This window comes from Empidonax traillii, unplaced genomic scaffold, assembly GCF_003031625.1.
Source record: "Empidonax traillii isolate 1590-97213 ecotype Southwest subspecies unplaced genomic scaffold, ASM303162v1 scaffold1720:size69070, whole genome shotgun sequence".
Lineage (NCBI taxonomy): Eukaryota > Metazoa > Chordata > Aves > Passeriformes > Tyrannidae > Empidonax > Empidonax traillii.
The window spans coordinates 2,659-28,494 of NW_020956913.1; the positions used below are offsets into that span (position 1 = coordinate 2,659).

At 52.3% G+C, this 25,836-nt stretch overlaps 1 protein-coding gene across 1 annotated transcript in view; it reads right to left on the minus strand.

The window, feature by feature from the left end:
- The window catches only part of LOC114070862 (integrin alpha-11-like), a gene marked incomplete at its 3' end in the record, with an annotated part of 34,864 nt that overhangs the window by 2,305 nt on the left and 6,723 nt on the right, over positions 1–25,836 (minus strand). The window contains exons 3-16 of the mRNA XM_027908473.1: positions 14,371–14,480; positions 12,192–12,283; positions 10,878–10,992; positions 9,277–9,404; positions 8,540–8,688; positions 7,607–7,751; positions 6,724–6,889; positions 5,738–5,808; positions 5,122–5,266; positions 3,494–3,642; positions 3,164–3,304; positions 2,157–2,360; positions 1,404–1,534; positions 663–829 (exon numbers count right to left, since the gene is read on the minus strand). Coding sequence (XP_027764274.1) covers positions 663–829; positions 1,404–1,534; positions 2,157–2,360; positions 3,164–3,304; positions 3,494–3,642; positions 5,122–5,266; positions 5,738–5,808; positions 6,724–6,889; positions 7,607–7,751; positions 8,540–8,688; positions 9,277–9,404; positions 10,878–10,992; positions 12,192–12,283; positions 14,371–14,480 — 1,913 coding nt within the window. The remainder of the gene's footprint in view (positions 1–662; positions 830–1,403; positions 1,535–2,156; positions 2,361–3,163; positions 3,305–3,493; positions 3,643–5,121; positions 5,267–5,737; positions 5,809–6,723; positions 6,890–7,606; positions 7,752–8,539; positions 8,689–9,276; positions 9,405–10,877; positions 10,993–12,191; positions 12,284–14,370; positions 14,481–25,836) is intronic.

The following is a 25,836-nucleotide window of genomic DNA, read 5'->3' on the forward strand; positions in this document are numbered from 1 at the left end:
ATGGGCTCTGTGGGATGTGGGCCGGGCACGGCCCCTCCTGCCCTGCCTGTGGTGACACCCCTGTCACACGTCCCACGGCACAGCAAAGCTCAGGGGAATAGGGGAGAGAGGGGGTTAAACACAGGGATGGTTTATCCTTGGGGTGTTCCTTGGCAGAGCCACCATCCCTGCTGCCTCAGCCTGGATAGGGACAAATTAGTGGGTGGAAAGGGATGTGGCAGGTGGTGTCCAAACGCTCCTGGAGGACCCTCAGATGAGCTCAGTTGGTCGTGGCTGGTAATAATTGACCTTGGCATTATTCCCACCATGGCCAGGGGTTTGATCCCACTCAATTAAGCGTTGGACTTGGTGATCCTTGTGGGTCCCTCCCAACCCAGAATAGTCTGTGGAACTTGTGTGGAAGGTGCTCTGCTCCACACACACCAGTGTCTTGAGTCACAGACTCACAGGATCACCTGGGTGGGAAAAGACCTCTGAGATCCTCGAGCCCAACCTCTGACCCAAGACCTTGTCACGCAGATCATGGCACCGAGAGCCACGTCCAGACCCTCCTGAAACACCTCCAGGGACGGTGACTCCACCCCACCCCCGGGCAGCCTTGGGGCTGGAGACCTTCCCGAGGCGTGGACGGGGATGGTGCCCCGGGACAGCCGTGCCCTTACCCACGCTGGCCGTCTGGAAGTGGGCGGAGAGGAAGAGGGCGGTGAAGCAGACGGAGGCCGACATGCAGGTGGCGTCCTTCCCGTTCCTCTTGCAGTCCTTGGTGAAGATGTTGATCTTGGAGGGCTCGAAGCGGATGCTGGCGTTGATCTGGACAACGCTGCGGGACCTGCAGGACCGCAGCAGGTTGAGGGATGAGCTGTGGGGCGTCACCCTCGCCCTACACGTCCCCCACACCTCCAGGTTTGCACTTTTCACACCTTTTCACCCTTTTGCCCAGCATCAGGAAGGTGCTGAGGAGGAGCAAAGGCCCTTTGTGGGCACGCAGCACCCCAGGATGGCCCCTCTCAGCCACCCTCTGTCTCAACAGCTTCGAGGGACTTTCCAAACACCAATCAATGCTTGAAAATATTCAATTGCTATTATAAAATAAGACCAGAGGGAGCCTGGGCAAATCACCACCAATCAATTGGCTGGTTGGGAACTCCTGGAGAATGATGAACTCCTGGAGATGATGAAATTCAGTGCAAAAAAAAAAAAAAACCCAAACAACAAAACAAAACAACAAACCCTCTGGCATCTTTCCAGGGCACTACAGGATGGAAATCCCACAGCCCCTCCCACCAGACAGGAGGTTATTCTGGAGAGAAGGGTCAGATTGTTGGGAAATCAGCTTTGCCTTGAACAATATGAGAACATGGAGTGAGGTTTGGGCAGAGGGTGCCCGAGGGGGCCCAGCTCACCACAGCAGCACCGCGTTCCCCAGCGAGCCCACGGCCAAGTCCACGAGCCCGTCCTCGTTCAGGTCCAGCTGCCCGTGGATGCTGCACCCAAAATACATCAGGCCTGGAGCGAGGTCAGCAGCTGCAATCCTCTGAAAAGGAATGGGCACAGTCCAGGCTGGAACATCCCTTCCTGCAGAGAGGCTGCCACACCAACCTCCACCACGCTACCGGAGAATCCAAGGGATTGCACCAACCCTAAATTCCCAGGGAATGGGAGAATTTCTCTTTGGAGGCACCACCCAGAGATTTTTGCTGAATTCACTCTGCGTATTTACTGTCTCTCACAAGTGTGGGAAATGAGTAAATAGCAATAAATTCTTTATTTATGTATTTATTTATAATTAATAAATAAACCTATAACAATCCCTTGCACGAGTGCTGAGCATCACCTCGAATTTCAAGCCTGTTTTTCATACTTTATAGATTCATGGATAATCTATGTTTGAAAAGCCTTCTAAGGTTACTGAGTCCAATCATTTCCTCAGCTCTGCCGACCACTAACACGTGTTCCCAGGTGCCACATCCACAGGGATGGTGACTCCACCACTGCCCTGGGAAGCAGCTTCCAGGGCTTGAATTCCAATGCTTTGTCTTGGATGTCTCGGAAGAGGAAATCTCTGGCCACAGTAATTAACAATTCAATGCTGCTCATGCTCTATCAGTCCTTAAAATGGGCATAAATGGCATAAAGGATGAGGATAAAGGAAGTACCTGCTTGTACTTCTTGAGGATGGTCTCTTGGAAGCCCAGGAAGATGTAAATGGCTCCCTGGTGCTCGTCCTCCAAGGGTGCCCCCACCACCAGGTCGTTGTAGGTGTCCTGGTTGAGGTCGGGCACGGCAGCGATGCAGGAGCCGAAGCGCGAGTTCTGGTAGCTCTGCAGGTCCACCAGGGCTCCACTGGGAACAAAGCGGTTCTACCAGGCCAGCCAGAGAGAAAAGGGAGCAAAACAACCCCAAAAACCATCAGCAGCAGCCTGGCAAGAGGAGGAGCCCCTCAAAGAAGCATAAACTAATGAATATGGCAGTGACGTTAATCAACGTGGCAGTAATTTCGCCAAGGAAGGAGGTGGGAACGCTGCTGGGGCTGTGGGAATTCCTGTGGGACACCTCCCTGGGCAGGGGTGAGCCCCTGAACCCCACAGCAGCCCCATGTCTGCTTTGCCTTCCTTTTGTAACATCCTACATAAATAATTGCCGCAGATGTGTGGTTGAGTGACAGGGACTCCACTGCTCGGGGTGGGCTCTGCGCCCTTGGATGGAGAACACGACCTGCTCAATGCCCAGGTGTTCCCAGAGCCTCATGGATTTGCCTCAGGAACTGCATTTTGAGTGAGATTAGAGGGTGACAGGAAAGCTGCTCCTGCCCCAGGGCACCAGTGAAGGGGACAGGGGTGGCACATGTCTCGTCCCCGTGGCAGAGAGACCCATCTCGCTGTTCCCCAGAACCCCACGCCCTGGGTGCCCAAGGAGGGAAGATGTTTGTGGGAGGTAAAGTGGATGGAGACGTTTCTCCAGAGGGACACCAAGTTGCAGAGACCCTGTTTTGAGCCCTGTGGGGTCTGGGAGCAGCAGGACCTCCCTTTGCACCTCCTGCTCCACCAACTGGGATGTCTGATGGGAGCTGGCGGGTGCCCAAGGGGGAGGTGACACAGCTGCCATCAGAGTGCCCCAAATCCCTGTCCCCTGTCCCAAATCACCCCCTGGTGCTGCCACGTACCTCCTGCAGGGTGTAAACATAGACCTTGCCCCTCTCCCTGCCCTCGCTGAAGTACATGGGGGCTCCCACCAGCAGCACGTCGGTGACGCCGTCGCCGTTGACGTCGAGGGAGTTGATCTCGCTGCCGTAGTAGGAACCGATCTGCAGGAGACAGGAGAGGGTGGGAGCAATGCCATCCCAAGCCCTGCCCCTGCTCCAGCCCCACGGTTTGTGGGCACAGTGACAGCCGGGACACCCTCGGCTGTTGGGCCATCTAAACAGCTTGCAGAATGAAGGGTTGATTTTTCCAGGGGGATAAAATCAGTGCCAGCATTCCTGGCTGGCATTTACCTGCTCTCCTTTCAGGGCCTGGTGGATGGTGAGGTTCCTGTTGCTGTGCATGCTGAAGAGGATGACCTTCCCCGTGTGGTTGAACCTGGGAGCTCCCGCCACGTAAATCCGCTCGTGCTTGGTGGAAACGACAGAGGAGACGGTGTAACCTGCAAGGGGGGTGGGCACGGCGTGAGAACCACCAGCTCCTGCTCCCAGGGCCTGCTTTCCATCAGCCCCCAGCTGGTGACACAGCTCTGGTCGCTCCCTGGAGTGGGAAGTTTGGAAAGGCAGATTTTTTCCGTGGCTTTGGGCCCCCCTGCTCAGGTGCTCCCCCCAGGCCTCGGGCAGCACTGCCGTGCCAGGAGTTTTGGCACTGCCCAGAAAACCCCGTGTAAATCCCTCTTTCATCGAAGGTGAATCCAATTCCTGGACTTTAAAGTGTTTCATTTCATGGCTCACATCAAGTCAAACAGCAGTGGGGTGCTGAGGGCCAGGAGTGCAGCTTCTGCCACCCCAATCCTGCGAGTCCCAGGAACGCCAGGCAGGAAAGGGCTTTGCTGATGCAAAATCCTGATTTTCCACCCCAGCTCCAGGTTTCTGAACCTTCACACTCAGTTTTAAAGGCTACTTAAACTATTAGAAGGGAAATAGGTTGCCCAGAGAAGCTGTGGCTGTCCCTGGACCCCTGGAAGTGTCCAAGGCCAGGTTGGATGGGGCTTGGAGCAACCTGGGATAGTGGAAGGTGGTCCTGGTCATGGATCCTTCCAGGTCCCTTCCAACCCAAACCATTCCAGGATTCTATGAAACTCAAAGTTTGACCAGCCATGAAACTGGATGGGATCACCTGGAATCACATCCAGTTGAATTTTGAGTATCCTCAGGAATTATTGGGGTTTACAAACCCCTTTTCCTGGTCACAGGCCTTACCTGGGGTCCCTGTTTCCCTAAATATTCCGCTTTTTTGTGGATACTCTTAAGCCAAACATCAGCTCTGAAACCCCCAGGTGCTGATACACCAGCATTTCCTTAATATTCCCAAATTTCTCACTCCAGCTGGTGCGAAAGTCAGAGCCCAGCTGAGCTGCCCCACACTGCCATTGGCACCCCTGGAAGACAACTGGGACCCCCAGCCGAGCCTGGGGGACACTCTGCTGTCACCCCATGGATGTCCAGAGGCAGTTTGTGATCCCAGGGAAGGGTCCTGATGTGCTGGCAGGTGACCCCCCAGCATCCCACCCTGGACTGGCAGGGCAGCCCCATCTCTGCAGAGAGGTTTCCTTTTCCCAGCCAGGCTGATATTTTTACTCCAGCCACACATGGAACGGATTAACCCAGCAGGTATTTCCTCCCTAGGCATGAAATTCCATCTCTGCTTTTAAACCTTTCCAGGAAGCTCTGTGGATGACCCGGGCTGGCTCTGGCTCAGCTGTTCCCGAATTTAAATCCCTTTTGTGCTGCTCACCGGGCTGGGGGCCGGGCTCTTCCCGGGTGAGGATGCTCCTGGGCTGCATCCCAGAGCCCTCACACCCCTGGGATCCAGGCACAGAACCACTCTGGCATTAGACACCTCAGGAATATGTTGCTCTTCCCATTATTAAGCACAAAATCCTGAATTCCCCCTCCAGCAGCTCTTTCCCTGTTCTTACCTAAATACGCCCCGTGATTCTTCAGCTCCTCGGGGAACTCCTGGAGATAAGATTCCCTCAGAGGAATGACCTTCCCACTGCTGGTTTCCTTCAGGACAGCTCCATTCCAGTCGTAGGCTCCCACTGCCCCCAGGAGGATCCCGTCCTGTGGGAGAGCAGGGGGAGGTTGAGGGGATTTCTTGCCAGGTGGAGGCGATTCCCCCCCCCTCCCTTCCCCTCCAGACCAAGGAAACCATTCCTAAAGCACACCTGGAGAGCTGGAGGTTTTCAGACCGGCTGGAAGGACACTTCAACCCTAGTTATAAATTTTCAGAGTGCTTTTCCTCCCTAGAAAAAGCCCTGGACAGAATTCCCTGCTGGCTTTTCTTTGGGCCCAGTCAGAGCCTTTGGGGTGAGGGGGCTGAGCATCCCCCTGCACTGCCAAGTGCCTTCCTCCACATCCCAGCACGTCCTTCCCAAGAATTTGTGGCATCAGGAGGAGCAGCTTATGCCTCACATGAGTGATTGAACATCACAGTTATTATTATTTTGCCCCAAATCCCCATCTCCCAGCTGCAGAGGGTGGTGACAACCAGCACAAGGCAGGAGGAACAAAACCCCACATTTACTCTCTTACTTCCACAACGTGTGAGGAAAATCCAGTCTGGGACATTTCCAGGCCAAAGGAGATCTCATTCTTGTTGGTTCCTTAAAAAAACAAAAGGGAATTGGTGTTTAATGGGGAGTTTTGTTTCCTTGGGGTGGGGGGGTGTCTTTGGTGGGTTGGGGTGGGATTGAGCACAAAGAGCTCAACTGACACAAACCCCAATCACAGAACCATGGAATGGTTTGGGTTGGAAGGGACCTTAAAACTCATCCAGTGCCACCCCCTGCCATGGGCAGGGACACCTTCCACTGGCTCAGGTTGTTCCAAGCCCCGTCCAACCTGGCCTGGGACACTCCCAGGGGTCCAGGGGCAACCACAGCTTCTCTGGGCAAACCTGTGCCAGGTTCTCATCCAGGGAAACTCTTCCACAGGGAAGCATCAGGCTGGCTGGACTGGCAAACTGGTGGAGAGTTTGGCAAACTGGTCAAACTGGTTTGACCCCAATTCCCCCAACCCCAAGATGTTTAATTTCCAGTGCAAGCCTCCCATCTGCTCTTCCAGCTGTTCATCCCAGGCTGCACTTTCCCTATGAAATTTGGACAAATATAGTTTTGGAGACCGACAAACTTGTCACAAGGCAGGCTGAGGTGCTGACATTTAGAACAGAAATATTTCCTGGTGTTTAATTTCAGCCAATAAACCAGAAACCCCAACATTATTCCCATATTTCCAAGGTTTGCCATAAATACCAAAGCCACCACAGCTGCCGTGCCCAGAATGAAGGGTATCCTTTGGAGGAGAAGGGATCTGTGCTCCTGACACTCCAGGGATGCAAACCACTCAAACTAAAGATATTTCTTCGTATGTGAAGCCATTCCCAGTATGACTGGAGGTTCTGCATTGAACAGATCTCAGGGAACCCCCGATGGGACTCGTTCAAATTCAGCACAGAGAAGATGAACAGCACAATTGCAGGCTGGGTTGGTTGGCAGGTGTCAGGGAGGAGCATCACTCACCTTCCAAGCTAAATATCCTCTCTCCCAGAGCATCCACAATGTCCTTGAGTGCTGCTTCATCCGTGACATTGAAGAAGTGTTTGTCGTCGGGGTCGCTCGCTATGAATTTGATCTCGTTCAAAAAGGCTTCGGGGTTGATTCCTCTTCTGTTGTAATAACCCAGGACCTGGGTTGGGGTAGAAATCCAGGGCTCAGGGGTTTTCACGGAATCATCAACCCCAGGATGGTTTGGGCTGGGAGGGACCTTATATCTCGTCTTGTTCCAGACTCTGGCATGGGCAGGGACACCCCAGGAACAGGGGTCTGTAAGCCCTGATAATCCCTGGAGATACTCAAAATCCTATTGGAATTCTGATTGATTCCAGGTTGTTGGCCATACTTTGAGTTTCACAGAATCCTGGAATGGTTTGGGTTGGAAGGGATCTTAAAGCTCATCCAGTCCCACCCCTGCCACGGGCAGGGACACCTCCCACCATCCCAGGTTGCTCCAAGCCCCGTCCAGCCTGGCCTGGGACACTTGCAGGGATGGGGCAGCCACAGCTGCAATTTTCACATGATGGATAGAACCATCCCAAAGCCCCTGAGGGGTGGCCATAGGGAAGGATTCCCCATCCTTGACATATCCATCCCATTGTGGGGCCAAACCCTGGAGCTGCTGCAGTTCCTGCAGGCTGGACACCCTGTGTGCAATTCGGGGTCCTGCCTTTCCCTGACCCCCCCTCCAGCAGCTGAATCCAGAGCTGAGCATCCCAACCCCCTGCAAAAGCAGCATCAGCAACAGGGATCCCTGGCAACACACTGGGAGAGGTTGGGTTGGGGTTCACAGGGTACCCCCTGCGTGGTTTTTGGGGCCATTCCCCTGCCCACCTGTCCCCCCACTCACCGCCACCGCGTATCTGGTGACATTGTCCTTCTCGCTGTCCTCGATCACCTTCTCCAGGTCTGGGCTGTCGTGGGACTCTCCATCTGTGATGACAATCATTACTCTCTTTGCCCCTTTCCGGCCACCTTTCTGAAATGCTTCCGAGCTGCAAGTGAAGAGACGCCCTGGGCTGCTCAGCCCTGCCAGGAGGGTCGTGGTGCCATCCCTGCCCACCTGCAACCCCCCCCCCCAGGTGGGGCAGGACCACCAGCAAATGTTTTAGGGTGTTAAGAGAGGATTTTTCCGTGGGTGGAGGCGGTTTCTCGCAGGAGAGGGGCCTCAATTTGGCAAAACCGGGCAGCGGGAGGTGCCCTCAGGTTGTGCCAGGGGAGGTTTAGGTTGGGTATTATGGAAAATTGCTTCACCCAAAGGGTGGTCAGACACTGGCACAGCTGCCCAGGGCACTGGTGGAGTCCCCATCCCTGCAGGGACTTAACAAACACGTGGATGTGGCACTTGGGGACATGCAATTTGCTACAGGAATAACTGGTTGGGATGTGGCAAAAAAAAAAACAGGAGCAGGGACTTGTCCCTGATAAAGGAGGAGATGGAGCTGTGGGTCACGGCTGCAACAAGTTCTGGGCTACCCTACAGTGCCTGGGGGTGCATTCTGGGGGCTGAGAGCTCAGCTCTGGGTGCTTTAAGAAAGGGGATCCAATTCCTGAGTCTGCCTCTGCTCCCTCCTTCAGCTCCAGCTCCAACTGCGGGTGTAGCAGTTTTATGGAGCATCAATTTTAAAGCCTGAACTGAGAACCAAATCCCTCTGCAAAAGCATTTTTAGCCTCGTGGCATCACCCACTTTCTAAGCAGCGAGGAACAGCGAAGGCAGGGGGGAGGGAAGGCAAAGAAATGGTGATTTAAAGGTTGTGGAAGAGGAAGGGGAGAGGTTTTTACCGAGCAAACTCTATCCCATAGGCAGTCCTGGTCTCTGTGCCTCCCCTCTGCTCTATGTGACTGGCAGCTGCCACCACGTCTTTTACAGACCTGTAGTCATTTAAATGAAACTCATGGACAACATCTTCTCCATACTGAACAACTCCGACCTGGGGATTAAGGGAATATCACAAAGGATGCCAGCAACCCCCCGCTCAATGAGCTTTGTCAGCCACACACACCACCACCATTAAAATTCCTTCTTTCTGTCCCCATTCGCTCCAGTTTTCCCTCTCTGGGACCACTGAAAATGCTCAGTTTTATTTCTCTCACCCCCTGCCCTGCTCTGAAGGTTTGGGGTGATGTCCCAGTGTGGACCCACAGCACCTCTGGCGGGACCAAACTGGGGTTATTTGTGCAAATTGTTGGGGATATCCCTGCCCAAATCCCAGCCCAAACCCATGTCCAAATCCCAGCCCAAATCAGCCCACAATTGCTAATAGGGAGAGGATGGAGAGCTCTTCCCAGAGGCAACATGCTGCCTGTATTCCCATGGGGTTGTGCCCGTTGGGGTGTGAGGTGTGATCTCATTCAGGGACATCAGTGTGAGAATTAAATCCACGGAATGAGTTAACCACTCCCGTATCTTGTGCCAAATCAGGCCACATTTCCCGAAAAGGGACACTGAGAAGCCCCATGAGCAGGGCTGGGGGGCTCTGTGTGACACGGGGGGACACACAGGTTGTGCAGGGTCTTACTTGGATCTGGCCGGGACCGATATAGAACTTTTTCAAGATGTTTATCAGGAAGTGCTGGACTTCAACCCAGGGGTAGATGCTGTTGGATCCATCCAGAACGATGATGATGTCCATGTAGGTCTGGCATCCTGTGGAAAATGCGGGGTGTTATTGAGACACCTCAGCGGTGCTTGTGAGGGGGAGATTTACAGATTCACTCCCAGCCAGGTGCTTGCTCTGACGATTTATTTGAAAACAAAGCTGATTTCAATCACTCAGAAAGAGCTCTGGGCTCCAGCAAGGTGGAGAGAAGCCACAAGAATCCTCTCTGCTGAGCAAAATGGGATCACTTTCTAAGAATAACACCCAGTGGCATCTTTTCTGATTCAGATTCGGGGCTTTTATCCGGTCTAACAGAATTCCACACTTCAAAGAGCAGCGGGATCCGGCCCCTGCTCTCCCCACAGACCGTGCCTTGCTCCTGAGTCACTGCTCAGCCCTGCCTGCTCTCCCAGCCAGCACCACTCGGGCATTTCCTCCCTTCCCACTAAATCCTCAGTCAGGAGGCAGCCAAAAAAACCCCAGTGAGGACCCCAGGGCTCGGCTGTGCAGCACGAGCCATGAAGGATTAAGGCAGCAGAGCGGTTTTCAGTGGGGAAAATTGCTCAGCATCGTCTCTGTTTTGCTTACATTTTATAACATCCCTTGGAAAAGGGGCAGAAAAGCAGATGAAGCTGAATTTCCCAGTGACAGATATTTGCCAGCTGCTTTTTTTTTTCAGGGCTTTCACGGGTTAGAGCATCAACAGATTCGAGTCACCCACCCGTGGGTCACTCCATCCCTGTGGTCCTCAGCTGAGTGTCACCACCCCAATCCCAGTCTCACCCTGGAGGCCAGGGAAAGGAGCTGACCCCCTACATCCCACTCACTAAACGATAACAGCCTCTGAACCTCCCTAAAATCCCAATTATCCTTTGCAGAAGGGCTAAAGGAGGAACTGACACTGAAAATTTGGTGGTGGACTCTGCCTCTACTGCAAACCCCAAAGTCCCATTTTCCCAAGCCCCCCTCTCTATTCCATGGGAATTAATCCACACCAGAGGGGTGATGGAGCTTGGGAATCAAATCCTGTGCCTAGCTGGGAAAAGGAGCATCCAGGAGCCCTGGCAGTGCAGGCCAGGCTTCTGCAATCCCTGCCACCCTCAGGAAAGGCAGGGAAGCCTTTTCAAGATCTCAAAAATAAAATCACGTCTCTCAGTGTCCAAATTTGAGCCAAGCCCTTTCTCTTCCAGTCAATGAGAGCTTTGTTTTGCGCTGCCAAGTCAGAATTCTTTCCCTATTTTGACTTCTGATAAAATATTCTGGATACTTTTATCCCTGGCTTTGGAAGAAAAAGGTATTTTTTTGGTCTTCCCTGGGTGTCAGTCAGGAGGGAAATGTTTCCCAGATGTCTGTGGACGTGACCCCCTCGGAATCACTTCCCTGCAGCCACTTCCTCCGCTCTCCTGCCTGTCTCCAACACTGGCACTGTTTGTTTCCTGCCTGGCACCGGAGGGATGAGGGAGCAGAGGCTCCCTCTGCCCCCAGAGCGGGGCTCAGGGCTCAGGGCACGGGGTTCTCACTCTGCAGAGCCGGAGCCACCGTCTTGGAGAACCTGAAGTTGGAGTTGACGCGGGAGCACATCCCCGTGGTGTAGTAGGAGCTCCCGCACTCGTGGGACCAGAGGGGGCTGCAGGCCTGGGGAAACATTGGGATGGGTTAGAATGGCACTTCGTCACTCATGGGTTGTCCCCTCCTTCAGCATCTTTGCCCCCATAGGAGGTGATCTTTCTGGAACTCTTTGGTGCATGAAATGTGGAATCTTGGGATGGTTTGGGTTGGAAGGGACTTTAAAGCTCATCTCGTTCCACCCCCTTGGAGCAACCTTCCACCAGCCCAGGCTGCTCCAAACCCTGTCCAACCTGGCCTTGGACACTTCCATGGATGGAGAGTCCAAAATAAATATATACCTGTGTGTGTATATGTCTGTGCATATAGATAAGTTTATATATATATGTGTGTGGGTATATTTATATTTTTATACATAATAGAATATATGTAATTCACATATAATATAAAAATTATATGTCACACATAAATATATAAAAATCTGAACATAAATGTACTTATACATCTATATAAATGTATATGAATATAAAATATATAAAGATATGTTATATATTCTATTATACATATAAATATATACTTCTATTTATATATAATAGCATATACCCAATTCAAATATTATATATAAATATATATCGAATAGATAAATATATTTCAATGTATGAATTATGCATTCTATCATGCATATATATACTTCTATTTATATATAACAGAATATACCCAATTCATATATTATTTGGTGTATATATATTATTATATATATTATATATTATATTATATATTTAATAAATACATATATATAAAGATACTAATTCTATATTCTATTACATATATGAATATATATTTCTATATATATATCTATATATAAAAAGATATATAAAATTAATATATAATATAAAATATATACTGAATATATAATTATATATAAGTATATGGACTGTATATTCTATCGTGCATATATATTTTTCTATTTATATATAATAGTATATTCAAAATTCATATATAATATATATATATCTATAATAGAACACATATAATTAATACATAAAATGCTATATATACACACATATACATAAAATAGAACCATGGAATATCCTGAGTTGGAAGGGACCTACAAGGATCAGTGAAGACCAGCTCCTTATTATTATAGATACATATAAAATATAGACATATAAACAGAGAGGAGCATCCTGCTGCCTGTCCATGCTGACATACACACCCCCCCCAGCAATCCCCCCTCCCAGGCTGCCCCAAGGCCCCCAGTCCCTCACCAGAAAGCTGCTGTCCCTGGGGTTGGTGGCCAGGCTGAGCCCCAGGCGCATGTTGTCCTTCCTCTCCGAGACGTTGGAGAGCGTCACCCGGCCTGGGGAGAGAGGAGCCGGTCAGGGACCACCCTGCAGAGTGCTGAGGTAGAAACCCCTGTGAGGGTCTCAGTCTCCTCCTGGACTGCCAGGCCAGCAGGTGTTGAGTGGTTGATCCATCTCTCAGAGCCCAGGAGATGGGAATGGCCCCAGGGCAGCCCCGTGTCCCTGTTCCTCCAGTGTCACCGAGCTGGGACCCAAACACTGCCTCATCCAGCCACTCCTCTGCCCAGAGCTCTGGGACAAGCAGGTCCCCCCAGTCCAGGGCTGCCCCTTTGCTGCTTTGCCTGAAAAGTAAACTGGGAATCATGGAAACATGGAATGTTTGGATTGGAATCACCTCAAAACCCATCTCACTGCACCCCCAGGGACACCTTCCACTAGCCCAGGTTGTTCCAGCTTGGCCTTGGACACTTCCAGGGATCCAGGGGTAGCCACAGCTTCTCTGCCCAACCTGTGCCAGGGCCTGCCCACCCTCCCAGCCAGGAATTCCTTCCCAATATCCCACCTAACCCTGCCCTCTGGATGTGGGAAGCCATTCCCTGTATCCTGTCCCACCAGGCCCTTGTCCAAAGGCAAAAAGAAGGAGGAAATCAGGCAATTAATGGTAAAACTGGGGGTTGGTTTCATTGCTTGTGGCCTTTGCAAGTCTTGTAGAATCACAAAATTGTTTGGGTTGGAAAAGACCTTCAAGACCATCCACCAGCCCAACCATCCCCCAGCACTGCCAAGGCCACCACTCACCCACGTCCCCAAGTGCCACATCCATGGGGCTTTTAAATCCCCCCAGCCACCCCACTGGATGTGACACCTTGGGCACCAGGATGTTCCTGCTCCTGCTGCCACCTCAGGGAGGGAGGGTAAGAGCAGATCCCTGCTCCCACATCACCTCCAGCTTGGCATCCCCTCAGGGCAGCTCCCATCTGGTTCCACTCAGAGGGCCCCGGTGGATTGTGCTCACTAGAGAAGTTGATTTGGAATAAAAGAAAAGAGGATGTGTTCATGGAACTGGTCTTGTCATTTGGAGCTCCCTCCCAGTGGAAAAAAAAAAAAAAGAGAGATTGCTTTTTAGCAGGATTCAAATTCACACACACAAGAGATGTATTTCCTAGAAGAGTCTCGGTGTCATCCCAAATAATGAAAACAAAAAGGAGAAAAAAAAACAATGGTTAAAAAAGAAATATTTGGAGCCAATCAATCAAATGTTGCAGATGATTCAAAGTTCCTCCTCTCTTATCAGATCTGGTAGAAACCCAGGACAGTTGAGATCCATAATGATGAAAAATAAAGTGAGAGCAGTAGCTGCTCCAGCTGCTCCACTGTTAAAAAAACCCCAGATCTTACCCCAAACCTCAGTGAAGCTCCTCGGGACCATGAGAAAGTTCCTGGCTCTCACATTCCCTGCTGAGACAGAGATGTGCCTGTGGGGTGTCCCAAACTGGGCAGAAAAGGGGACTTGTCTGCTCCGACTCAGGGACGGCACGTCCCAAAATCCCGACATTGTGCCTTTGGTGCTGGACCAGCCCGAGAAATCCCGGGGAAAGGTCTCGCTTGCTTCACCCAGGGAGGTGGGATTGGGATGTCAGTGGGACTGGAGCACCCCCAGGGCCTCTCCTGCTGCAGCAGCGCTGATGGGGCCCAGGGGTGGTGTGGCTGGGTGACAATTCCCAAAACACCACGGGGGCAGGCTGGGTCCTGGGAACGAAACTTGCCTGTGCCCAGAGAGCCATCTGAGATGGGCACATTGTCCAAGCATCCCTGGGGAGGGAGTACAGATACTTGTGGGACCATTATCCATTGAAAAGTTTATCCTGATCATGTAATAAACCAGTGTAAGCTATATTAAACAACTAACATTTTTTACTCTATTCCAGTTTGCTCATTTTTACCCTGACACTGCTTAAAGCTCAACACCAGGAACAACACAAACTCCCCAAATAACTCCTCATCTAAAAATCCTCCCCAAATACTCAGATCTCACACTTTCAGGGCAACACAACCGGGTCTATCTTTGCAGACCGAGTCCCAAACCCCTGACAAAAATCACCCCATGATTTTTGAGCATGGGAAGGACCCCCTGGGGCTGTACCTAAGTTGAGTTTGGTGCAGTTGCTGTGGCTGTCGCTGGTCACTGGACACTTGTAGACATCTCCAGTCTTCTGCTGGCCGTTGGTCTCGTAGGGAGCTCCCACCACCAGCCTGGGGAAAGAGGGGTCTGTCAGTGCCCAGAAGGTGAGAAAACCCCCTGGGAAAAAGGATCCCCCAGCCCAAATCCCCTGCTCGTGGTTTGGGGGGTGTCAGCAGGGTGAGGGTCCCTGCCCTGGGGACACTGAGGTTCCCCCATCCTGGCTCAGTGCAAGTACCATTTCCCCCTCCCATGGGAACAGGCAGGAACAAGCTGGAGCTCTGGACTTAATGCCCATCCACTGGAATGGGGCTGAACAGATGCCTGGAAGGGATTGAGGCCTCCAAAACCACCTGGAAGCACAGGAAGGAGCAGGGCCCCCCATCAGCAGCTCATGGCTGGCACCAAACCCCTCAGCATCCCCTGAGGTGTCCACGTGGGCACCGGCCCTGGGCAGGGGGACACGTCATCCCCTCTCACTGCTGATCACAGAGGAGCCTTTCCATGGAACCAGGAATGGTTTGGGATGGAAGGGGCCTCAAGGATCATCTCGTCCCACCCCATGCCAAGAGTGCCTTCAGGACAGGGATGTGTCCAAAGTCCTGCCCAACAGAACCCAGAGGAGCTGGGAGAGCACTTACAGCCACTCACAGCGGGACCCACAAGGAACTTTCCCCACCAAAAAGCTGACAGAGGGAATTTGCTCCAACCTGGGGCTGTTACAAAGAACCCAGAGCCAAACATTTGGATCTCCAGGGGTGGGTGAGGACGTTGGGCATTAATCTGCTCTTTAAAATAAGAGCTGATAAAAATCCATGCACCCACCAAAGACACAGGTCTCTAGCCTGGGCGTATCTGGGACATCACAAACATTTTTCTCACTTTTTCTTCTTCTGGACCTGACCACAAAACCAGCAAAGCAAAGGAGGAAGGGAGCAGGACCTGAGGAATTTGCCCATTCCTTCCAGGCTGGTTCAAAAATACCCAGAACCACGAGTTATTGGCATCTTCTGCTCCCAATGTGTCGGCCCAAAATAAATCTGCCTTTTTTTTTTTTTTTCCTTTTTTTTCTTTGCTTTCAAAATCCTATCTGTGGATTCAACTGTCCGAGTGTGGATCTCCAGATTAAACAGGACCTCTTTTGTTCCACACAGCCCTTCCCAGCAGCTGGCAAAGCCACTGGCCCAGCACAGATGTTCCCTGCTAGACCAGAAATGGTCATTTTTTTACAAAGACACTAAACACTCATTCTTTTATTCCATCACTATGAAAGGGAATTGCTCACCAAAGGAAAAGCTCCAAAATCCACGGATTCTCATGGAAACACTTCCTGTCTTACAGCCTTGGTGTTAATGAGGGGATTAATTGCAGAAGGCAGTGTCCATCTGGAGCTGTCAGCATCCAGAACCCAGGGGAAGTCTGGCACCTTCTCCCAAGGGTTTGCTGGTGTCCCTCAGCCTCTGTGCCACCATCAGTGTCCAATGCTGGGGGCCAGAGAGGAGGGGGAAGGTGGAGGATGAGGAAGGGTGTGGGAGAGGGAGAGAAAAAGACCTTGAAGGTGCAGAGGGATAAAGGTTGAGACCCCTCAGAGAGTGATGTTCTCACTGTGGAATTCTTCATTCCCGAAGAATTTAACAGAAATGGGATTTCACATGAACTTCTGGAAGGAAAGCTGCAGGAAATCCCATCAGAGACTTTCCCATTAGTTAATATTCACAGATTAATGTTATCACACCACCCCATAACAAACATTCCTGCACACCAGTGGTTAGAGGGTTGAAGAGTCCCTTACAACACGAGCTGGTGCTGAGGACAACCCACCCATTCCCCAAATCTCCAGCTCTGTCAGGCCTGGGAGCTCAAAGGGAGCCCAAATATTTCCAGCCTGGGCCATGAAGGCGAAGGGGCCGTGGACTCACGAAACCGGAATTCTCGTCTCCCCGAGACAATGGCATTGTTTCCCTTTTTGGTTCAACTGGAATGATTCATTAGCTGAAGCTGTCAAACCCTCATGGAAACTTGGCAGCCTGGGAAAAGGCTTTTCCAGCTGTTTGGAAGGTGCTGCTGCAGGGATGCTGCTCCACTCACCAGCTCCAGCCTCTGCCTGTGCTCGGTGGTTTGCAGCCCTGGGCTTTAAATGGGGGCTTTTTCCTTATAAAGAAATAAAACCCCCATCCCAAGTGCCCCAAATAACCCAAAATACTGGAATGACCCAGAACACCCAAATAACCCAGATCACCCAAATAACCCAGATCACCCCAACATCCCAAATTTATACCCCAGTAACCCAAAATACTCAAATAAACCAGATCACCCAAAATCACCCCAATAACCCAAAATACTCAAAAAACCCAGATCACCCAAAGCACCCAAATCACCCAGATAATCCAGATCACTCAAATAATCCAAATCACCCAGACAACTCAAATATCCCAAATCACCCAAAGAACCCAGAGCACCCAAACCATCGAGATCACCCAAATAACCCAAAATACTCAAATAATACAGATCACCCAAATCACCCAAATAATCCAAATCATCCAAATAACCCCAAGTCACCCAAATAACCCAAAATACTCAAATACTCCAGATCACCCAAAGCACCCAAACCATCCAGATCACCCAAATAATCCAAATCATCCAAATAACCCCAAATCACCCAAATCTCTGAAATCACCCAAATCACCTAAAACACCCAGATTAGCTAAACAACCCAAGCCAACTGGAGCATCCCACTGCAGCAGGGAGCCATTCCTTGCTCCATCCCAGCTCTCCCCTTCCCCACACATCCCTCACCCCCTTGGGTGATCCCAAACTTCCCCCTGGCGCTCCCTGGGACGTTTCAATGAGCCCTCCTGGCTCTGCAAGGAGCCCTCACGTCACGTCTTGGCTCGGAAAAGAAGCTTTAAAAGCAAACCAGAAGCAAACAAGCCCTCCCTCGCCTTCCTTTTCATGCCCTGCTCTTGGGGAAAACAAAAGGGAAAAAAATAAAAAGAGGGATTAAGTGGGAAAAGCACAGACTGCTCAGAGCAACATGTCTGAGCACATATTTTTAACTTTCATCCCGGGAAACCAGGCTGTTGGTGGAAATACCAGAGGAGCTCAAGTGCTCTGTGCTGGGTCCTGCTTCCTGGTGTCCTGCCTGGGCTGGGAATGGCATGGGATGGCTGTGTCCATTGCTGCAGGCTCACAGCAAACAGGGAATCAGGAAATAAATCCTGGAATGGTTTGGGTTGGAAGGGACCTTAAATCCCATCCAGTCCCACCCCCTACCATGGGTAGGGACACCTCCCACTAGCCCAGGGTTGCTCCAAGCTCCGTCCAACCCGGCCTGGAACATTCCAGGGATGGGGCAGCCACAGCTTCTCTGGACAAAATTGATGTGCCAGGATCAATTTGCGTCTTTTTGCACCTTTTCAAAATGACTTTGTTACACGTGCACAGATTAAAATCACAGACATTCAGGCCTGTTGAGTTATTGGGGTATTTTTTTCCTCTTAGTGTCCAAACATTTCCTGGTGGAATTCCCTGTGTCACAGCCATTCTTTCCCATCACTTACCTTGGTACTGAACCTGATAAATTAGCTTTGGCTGGATCCTACCTCCTGGAAAAACATCCTCCCCTGGTTTTGAGGCAGCATTTGAAAGCATCCTGATGGAGAAGCCAAATTGTCCAGCACTTTTTTGCATCCAGCAAATTCCTAATTTTTGAAGGGAATGACCCCCTTGGCTCCGCTCACGCCCTGGGTGTGCTGTGGGGAGGTTGCAAAGCTCATTTTGAGCCTGAAGGTATTTTGATTAAAGCTCATTTTGAGCCTTAAGGTATTTTGATTAAATGAAAAGACCTCAGGAGAGGAAGGTATGTCTGGAGATGAGGGAATGTGGGGATTAGGGAGGAACGCAGGGGCGACTCTGCTTTTCACAGGACTTTTCAATCAGTGGGACACTTAATCTCCTGCGAGGCAAATTCACTTGCAGTTAATTTATTCAAGATGGAACTGGATGAAGAAGTGATTAAAGAGGTTCAGGAAAGAGAAAGTTCAGCTGTGGAAAACTTTAAGTGGGACTGAAGATCCTTGGAGGGATTGGGACAGAGGGATGGACTTCCAAATGTTTTCCTCCACACTGGTCAGGGTGGAAAAACACCAACAGTGGGAGCCCAGGGAGAGGTAGAAACTGTGGAGGAGCCCACAAGGTGGAGGATCTGGGGCCTGAAAATGAGTCCTGGGTCTGCCAGCAGCTTCTGGGCAGCCTCCAGTGAATCATTTGATCAATCTGAGGTTATTTTTCTGGGTTTTAAGCCATCTGAAGAGCACAGGCAGCGTGGGATGGCTCTGCTGGTGCTGAGGATCCCATCGGCCGCTCCGGCCGCTTCTGCTCACCACGAGCACAGAAAACTCGTGTGCTGGTGACCCAGGGCCACCACAGAACCACTCGTGGCACCAGCAGCTGTGGCTGAGAGCTGGGCAACCTCCAGCAGGTCTCAGAGAGGGAGTTTGGGTTGGTGGTTGTTGCTTCATCAAACCAGGTCCTTCCCTCGGCAGTGCCCGATGTCCTTCAGGCCGCTCTGGGATGGATCTTCTCCAGCACCACCTCTGGGCTGACTCACAGCCAGAGAGCCATCATTTGCTGGTGAGTTTAGGGGATGCAAGATGTGTTTCACCCACTGAATACCTGGTAAGCCATCCCTTGGCAGAAGCATTCCTGCTGAGCCATCAGAGCTTCCCTCTCGCTCCCACATCTCCCTACTCTCCCCAGACCGCCCCAGTTAATCCACAACCTGCAAAGTACAGAGCACAGAGCTCCATCCCCATACCTGCTGAGTTTTAGGGGATTTATTTCCCCCCCAAAAAAAAATCAGTAAATCCTTGCTTTGACGTTTGGGTCCCACTTACCCTGCAGCACCCCCGGCTCCAGACCCTGGGCACGAGCTTTGTCCCCACCCCTGTCCCCTCCTGCCATCCACGTGCCACCAACACCCACGAGCACCCTGGGCCGTTGGTTTTTGAAGGCTGCTCGGTGTTTTCTGCCCTTTCTGACAAAGCCTCTCATTACAAAGCCAAAGCCCAGCACGCCCGGCACTCCCATGGCTGCTCCTCCTGCCACAGCCAGTCCCAGTTACCCAGCAGAGCCATCCAACCCCCCCACCACGGGGCAGCCACGTCACAGGAACAGCCCTGAGGGACAGGACAGGGGACAGGCAGGGTCAGAGCCCTGCACGTGGCTGCAGTGATGACACAACCGACCCAAAGTCCCCGTCAGGACCCTAAAATAGCGGCTGATGGGAGGGCTGCGAGACACGCTGAGGAACTCGCTGTGGCCAGCACTGAGGGGACTTTCCTGGCTCTCCTGGTGTCATTTTTCCCCTTTTACTCCGGGATGCTGCATCAGGGAGGGGTTTACAGTCCTTCCTGGCTGAGCCACGAAGCTGCTCGGTGCTCTCCGAGGGCTGCTCCTGTCCCTGGGGGATCCCTGCCCTCCCTCTGGGGGTTTCCTGAGCAAACTGTGACTCCAGTTCTCATCAGGGGGCTCTTACTCTTTCCCCCAGTCACCCCTCAGCACCAGCAAACAGTGTTTAGGGGGCTCCCCCACCCCTGTGCTTCTGGAGGCACCACTGGGCACCAGCTCCAAAAAGACTGCCCAGAAAAATCATTGATTCCCCAATCCCTGGAAGTGTCCAAGGCCAGGCTGGAGTCACCTGGTCTGTGGAAGGTGTCCCTGCCCACAGCAGGGGGGGTGGAACGAGACGAGCTTTAAGGTCCCTTCCAACCCAACCCATTCCGTGATTTTCTCGAAAACAAGGCCAAAAAAAGGGCCAATCCCTGCAGGCAGGAGGTGGGCACCCTGTGCCTGCAGCCCGTGGAGGGAGGCAGAGCCGGGAGCAGACAGTATCCATGGTCCCCACGCTGCAGGAATGCTCTGCAGTCCCATCCCCTTTCACCAAAATAATCCGAGCGCTGGGGCAGCGGCCAAACCACAGGAGAATTCCAGCCAAGAAAGCCTCTCTCAGTAGTAGGGGAAACAGCAAACCCTGTAACTGTTTTTCCAGATCAGCACAATTATAGCTTGAAATCCACCAGGCAGATTCTGCCCTCCCTTTCTCCCTCCTCCTTCTCCCCTTGGCCGGGCTCAGACTGGGAACGTCATGTCTGTGCCTGGAGCAGCTGCAGGGCCGGGGGTCGGGGCTGCCCCTCTCCAGGAACCCTTGGGAAGGGGGGAAAATTCTGGGGGGCTCAAAAGGATGATTTCTGGGGAGGGGTTTAGGGGGGTAAACCCTTCACTGGGGTTTCAGAGCTGCAAAGTGGGGTTGGGACAGCACAGGACACAAGCTTGGGATGAGCAGGGAGCTCGGAGCATCCCAACCACTCGAGCCAGAGCCCAGAGGGACCCACTCCCCAGTGCTGCCACCCTGCCAGCAGATGAGTGAACCCCTGCCCTCAGCCAGCTCGGGAATGCTGTATTTATTATTATTTCTACAGCTTCTGAGGGCTAATGGATGTTTATTCCCAGGGCTTTCCTTCCACAGCCAGTTCTTCTCGAGCTCCATTTTTTGCATAGCTGGGAGCCCTCAATGCACGGCCACTGGCTGGTCCTGGCACTCGTGTGGAGCATCCCAGATGCTGCCATTGCCCTGTGGAGACACAACCAACCCCCTGGACCCCCTTTCCCTCTCCTGCTCCTGTCCTGGGATGTCTGGTGGCAATGGGAAGCTGAGGGCAGCGGTTGGAGTGTCCTCCCACTCCCATGTGAGAGGAGGGAATTGTCCTTCCTTAGGGAATGACACAGCTCCTGCTCATGGCATGATGGGGAGCAACCAAGACAAACAACTGGAAGGAGATGAAAGATAGAGGGAATTTTTTTCCCTTTTCCCACTGCTCTTGGACCCCAGATGTGATGTGATTCCAGTTTGTGCTGGCCACAAACATCCCTGAGCACCGTGAGAAGAGCACCCACGGGAGCTTCCACAGGGACACACATCCCATGGGAGTTTGTGGAAACACTTTGCATGTTTGAGCACACTTATTTTGCCCCCCCAAAAAAGAGTTCATCCACAACAGCAACAAAACAGCCTGGATTTGATTCACACCTTAAACCCCCCAAAATGGCCCAAACCAGAGCGGGAGTTGGGGCAGAGGAGCAGCACTAAGTCAGCTCACCCCTTCAGGTCAACACCACAATCACCTCCATCCTCACAGCAACTTCCAGGTCATTTTGCCCCAAACCAGCAGCTCAGGGAGCTCCCATTCCCCCCAGGATGCTCAGATCCCACAATTCCAGGTACCAGGAGGCTCCAGGGCCGGGCAGCCACTGCCTGAGCGTTGCTGCACAAAGCCCTGGGGCACTTCAGGATGAGCTCCAGTAACCTGTTGTCATCTTTTCCATTCACATACTGGCAGAAGGCACCCCCAGCTTAACGAAGAAGAGAGAGAAGGTGTTGAGAGGGAGGTTTGAAAGCCACTCTCTGCTCTGGAAGACGTTGGAGAAAACTCACCCCCCAAACCCACCAGCTTTTCGTGCACTGTATATCCAAGTGGATTTTTTCCTCCCCCTAGAGTTTAATAATCTGAATTCTTTCCTCATGGATTTTCCACTATCTGGGCTGGAATTACAGCCCTCACGTGCAAATGATCTGGGTCGTTCTGCAAAAGCTTCAAGAAAAGGGAAAAACTCATAAAAAAAGATACCTGGAGAATATTATCTCTAAGTTTATATACACCTAAATATGCCTTTACACACACACGTATATGTATTTTTATATATATATAAGCTGCTTTGAAACCCCTTCTAAACCCATCTGCAGCAGCCAAAAGCAGCATTAAGAGGCTCAGACTGAAGGAGAGGTGCCAAAGTCCTCGGATTCCACGCCTGGAATTTGGCAGCCGGGTCTGCGCACGTCGCTGGAAGCGCACGAGCCCCTGAGATACCCATCGAGCTCCTCTGTGCCCCTGAGATACCCATCAAGCTCCTCTGTGCCCCTCTGGACTCTGCTGAACTCCCCTGGGATGGGACTGAAATCTGGCTCCTGCTTTCCCAGCCACTGGGGTTTCATCTTTCCATCTGCACCGCTCCTGGCAGCTCCTGGGCTCGGCCCCATTGTTATCCCGCTGTCCCTGCTTTGTTCTGGGGAGGTTTTTGGGTTTGGGGCTGCTCCCTCACTTCTCCTTCAACCAGGGGGAGTCACAGGGGCTTCGTTTTTTGATCCTGTCCACATGTGTCACAGACACTGTGTGCTGCACAGCTGCAGATGGGGATGGTGCTGGGTTTGTGTGTGTGTATTTGCACCCTCCTGCTCTGCAGGGAGAGGCTGTTTTTTCATACAGAGCAACCAAAACCAGAGCAAAGGAAACCTGTGTCCTGCCTGATGTCGGCAAGAGAAATGGGAGAACAGACAAAATAAGCCAGGGCTGGTCTTTGCTCCAGTGTCCTGCTGGGAAAAAGGGGATAAAAATCCTCCCTTCACTGATCACTGGCCTTTGACCACCCCATCAGCGGTGGTGGGAGGGAATTGCACAGGATCCCTCATAAATCCTGGCATGGTTTGGGTGGGAAGGGACCTTAAACCTCATCCCATCCCACCCCCTGCCATGGGCAGGGACACCTCCCACCAGCCCAGGATGCTCCAAGCCCCGTCCAACCTGGCCTGGGACACACCCAGGGATTTGGCTGTTTAGGATGAAATGAGATATGGAAAGGGGATGTTCTCCAGGAGAAGAGGCAGGAGGAATGTGGTGGCAGAGACACTTGGTTCCTGTTCCTTATCTGCTTCCGAGAACCACGATCCCTGAACATCCTCTCATCCCGACCTGGCAGGACCTCTGGAGCCTCTTGCAGGAGCCAGAGCAAATACCACCGAATGTTTTGGGGTTTTGGATCCCTTCCTGATGGAAAATATTTCACATTTTGTTCGTTTTGCACACGAGGAGCTCCTGAGCCCCGAAGCATCAGAGTGCCCTGGAGAGCACGAACCCATCCCACCTTCCCAGACACCCCATGGAGCAGCTGGAGACACCCCACTCCCTTAGAATCAGGCTCTTGGTGACACCCAGATGTGCTCCAGCACTGCAAGGAGGGAGATGAGGATGGAAGACCTTCAGGCCAGGAAGAGGAACATCATCTCTAACATCAGCTCCTTGCCCAGGTCTCCAGCACAGGACCTTGCAGGGATTTGTTTCATTTACTGGAACGGCTCCACAGCCGTGTTTATGCTCCAGTGACTCTGGCCATCAGCTGCCTAAAATTCTTTAGCCCCAGAAAAGCATTTATTTGGGTAAATATCCACATATATCCATATTCCCATCCGGATGTTTCTGGATTCCTAAGGGTAAGCTGGGTTGGGAAACAGTCCCATAGCACAGGTTCACGGACAGGGAGGAGGAAGAAGATCCCAAGAGGCCCCCTGGTCCCTGGCAGGGCTCTCTGGGAGCACCAGAGCCCCCCCAGCCCCGGGGCTGCAGCATCAGCATCACCCTTTTAACGGGATGCAAAATTCCATCTGGCAAAAGCACACGGTCCTTGCAGCAAACAGAGCTCAGAGCCAGCGGAGAGAGGGACCACAACTGACCCCAAAATTCCTGCACATGGAAACAGCAGCTCAGCTTGAGGATGACACCCAGCCCCAGACACCAGCACAGGCACCACGGGTTTGATTCCTGAATTCCAGGAGCATCCACGTGCATTAATTCTGTGTTTTCCTGCTGCCTCGAGCCTGGCTGCCACCCATGCTGGAACAGGTCCCACAGAAATGGGGGTGCAGGGAATTTCATGGGCTTTGGAGCTGCCCTGCTCACCACAGCATCCAGCTGTGCTGCTGGAGAGCCCCGAGGGGCTCTGCCAACATCTGGGCAGGGTCCCCCCCCCGTGGGGATCCGCCCTGGCAAGCAGCAAAAACCCCCTCGAAACCCAAAACTGGAGCAGGGCCCACCCAAGACTCATCTCACGTTCCTGATGGACACAGGCAGGGCTGAGCACTTCTGCAGACCAGGCTCTGATGGAAACTCCAGAAAACGGGATGGCCCCCACCCAAAACCCAGGTGGGTTTCCAGCAGTGCCGGAGTCCAAGGGGCTCCCAGGACCGAGGAACCTGCCTGGAGCAAAGCTCTGTGCACGGGAGGCAGATGGGCAGGAGCCAGGACAGCCCCCTCCGTGCACAACCCGACCAAAATATCCCGCTATCCCCTCCCAAAACTCTGCTTCTGGAAAGGAAAAGGGTTTCTGGGCTCTGCTTCCCTCAGCACCACCACGAGCAAACCTCGGTCTCCCCTGGAGCCACAGCACTTCCCACCCCAAAGTGGGGGTCAGATGGAGCAGGAGGAGACAGGCAGGGCGTTGGGAGGGTTGTTTTGGATTCCCCCCTGCCCAGAGCTCACTCACCATTTCTGGCCCCCGATGTCGTGCTGCTGCACCGTGTAGCCAAAATAGGCTTCCCTGGAGCCAGCGATGATTTTGGGCCTCTTGGTGTCGATGTTGAAGGTGTCACTGAGCCCTGGGAGAGAGGAGAAGGGTCCTGTCAGCCAAGGGCTGGGGTGGGAGCAGAAAACACACCCTGGCTGTGGCCACACGCTGACCAGGTCACCCCGAGGGGTCTCCACCCACGGAGATGTTCAAATTCTGGGACACAGCCCTGGCAGCCTGGAGCAGGTGACCTTTCAGAGGTGCCTCCAACCCCAGCCACCCCTGCTCCCCCAGGTCATATAACACACCCCAAGATGGTCCTGCATGAGCCAGGGGTGCTTTGACCCCCTGTGGCACAGCATTCCCACACCACCACGAGGGTTGAAAGACCCAAAGCACCTCAGACACCTCACCTGGGACCACCCAGCACTCCTCTGCCCATGCCTGAGCCCCCAGGGGAGCTTCCAGCCCCAGGGCTGGAGCTTTAAGCAGGATCATTCAGGGCTTAGAGGCCACAGCTGCACAAACCCTTCCCCTCCCACCTGCAAAGCTCATCCACCAGCTCATCCTGATGTAGAACAGGATCAGCTGGAGCCAGGGTGGGCATGGGGAGGAGAAAGGAAAGCATCTTCCTCCTCTCTGACACATCTGGCTCTTCATTCCCACTTGGACTAAAGTTGCTGCTGGATGATTCATGCAAATAAAAGATCCTTCTTATGAAGGGCTGCAACAGCATCAGAAGGCTCGTGGCTGCTATTTACAGGGGCATCAAGGAGCTGGCAACAGGAGAGGTTGGGAATGGTGCTCCCAGGCTGAAGAATCCAGGATGGAGAGTGTTTTGCTGGGTAGGAATGTCAGGGATAAAGCTGATTTTTGCAGGCACAGGAACAGATCTGCAGCTCTGGCTCCATGAGGAGGGAGTGGAGCAGCCTGGCCAGGGAGGGCTGAGGTGAAGCAGCAAATCAGAATTTCTTTCTGATCCTACAAAAAGAAACTCTAGAAAGCAAGGATCAAAAAAACCCCAAAAATATAAAAAAA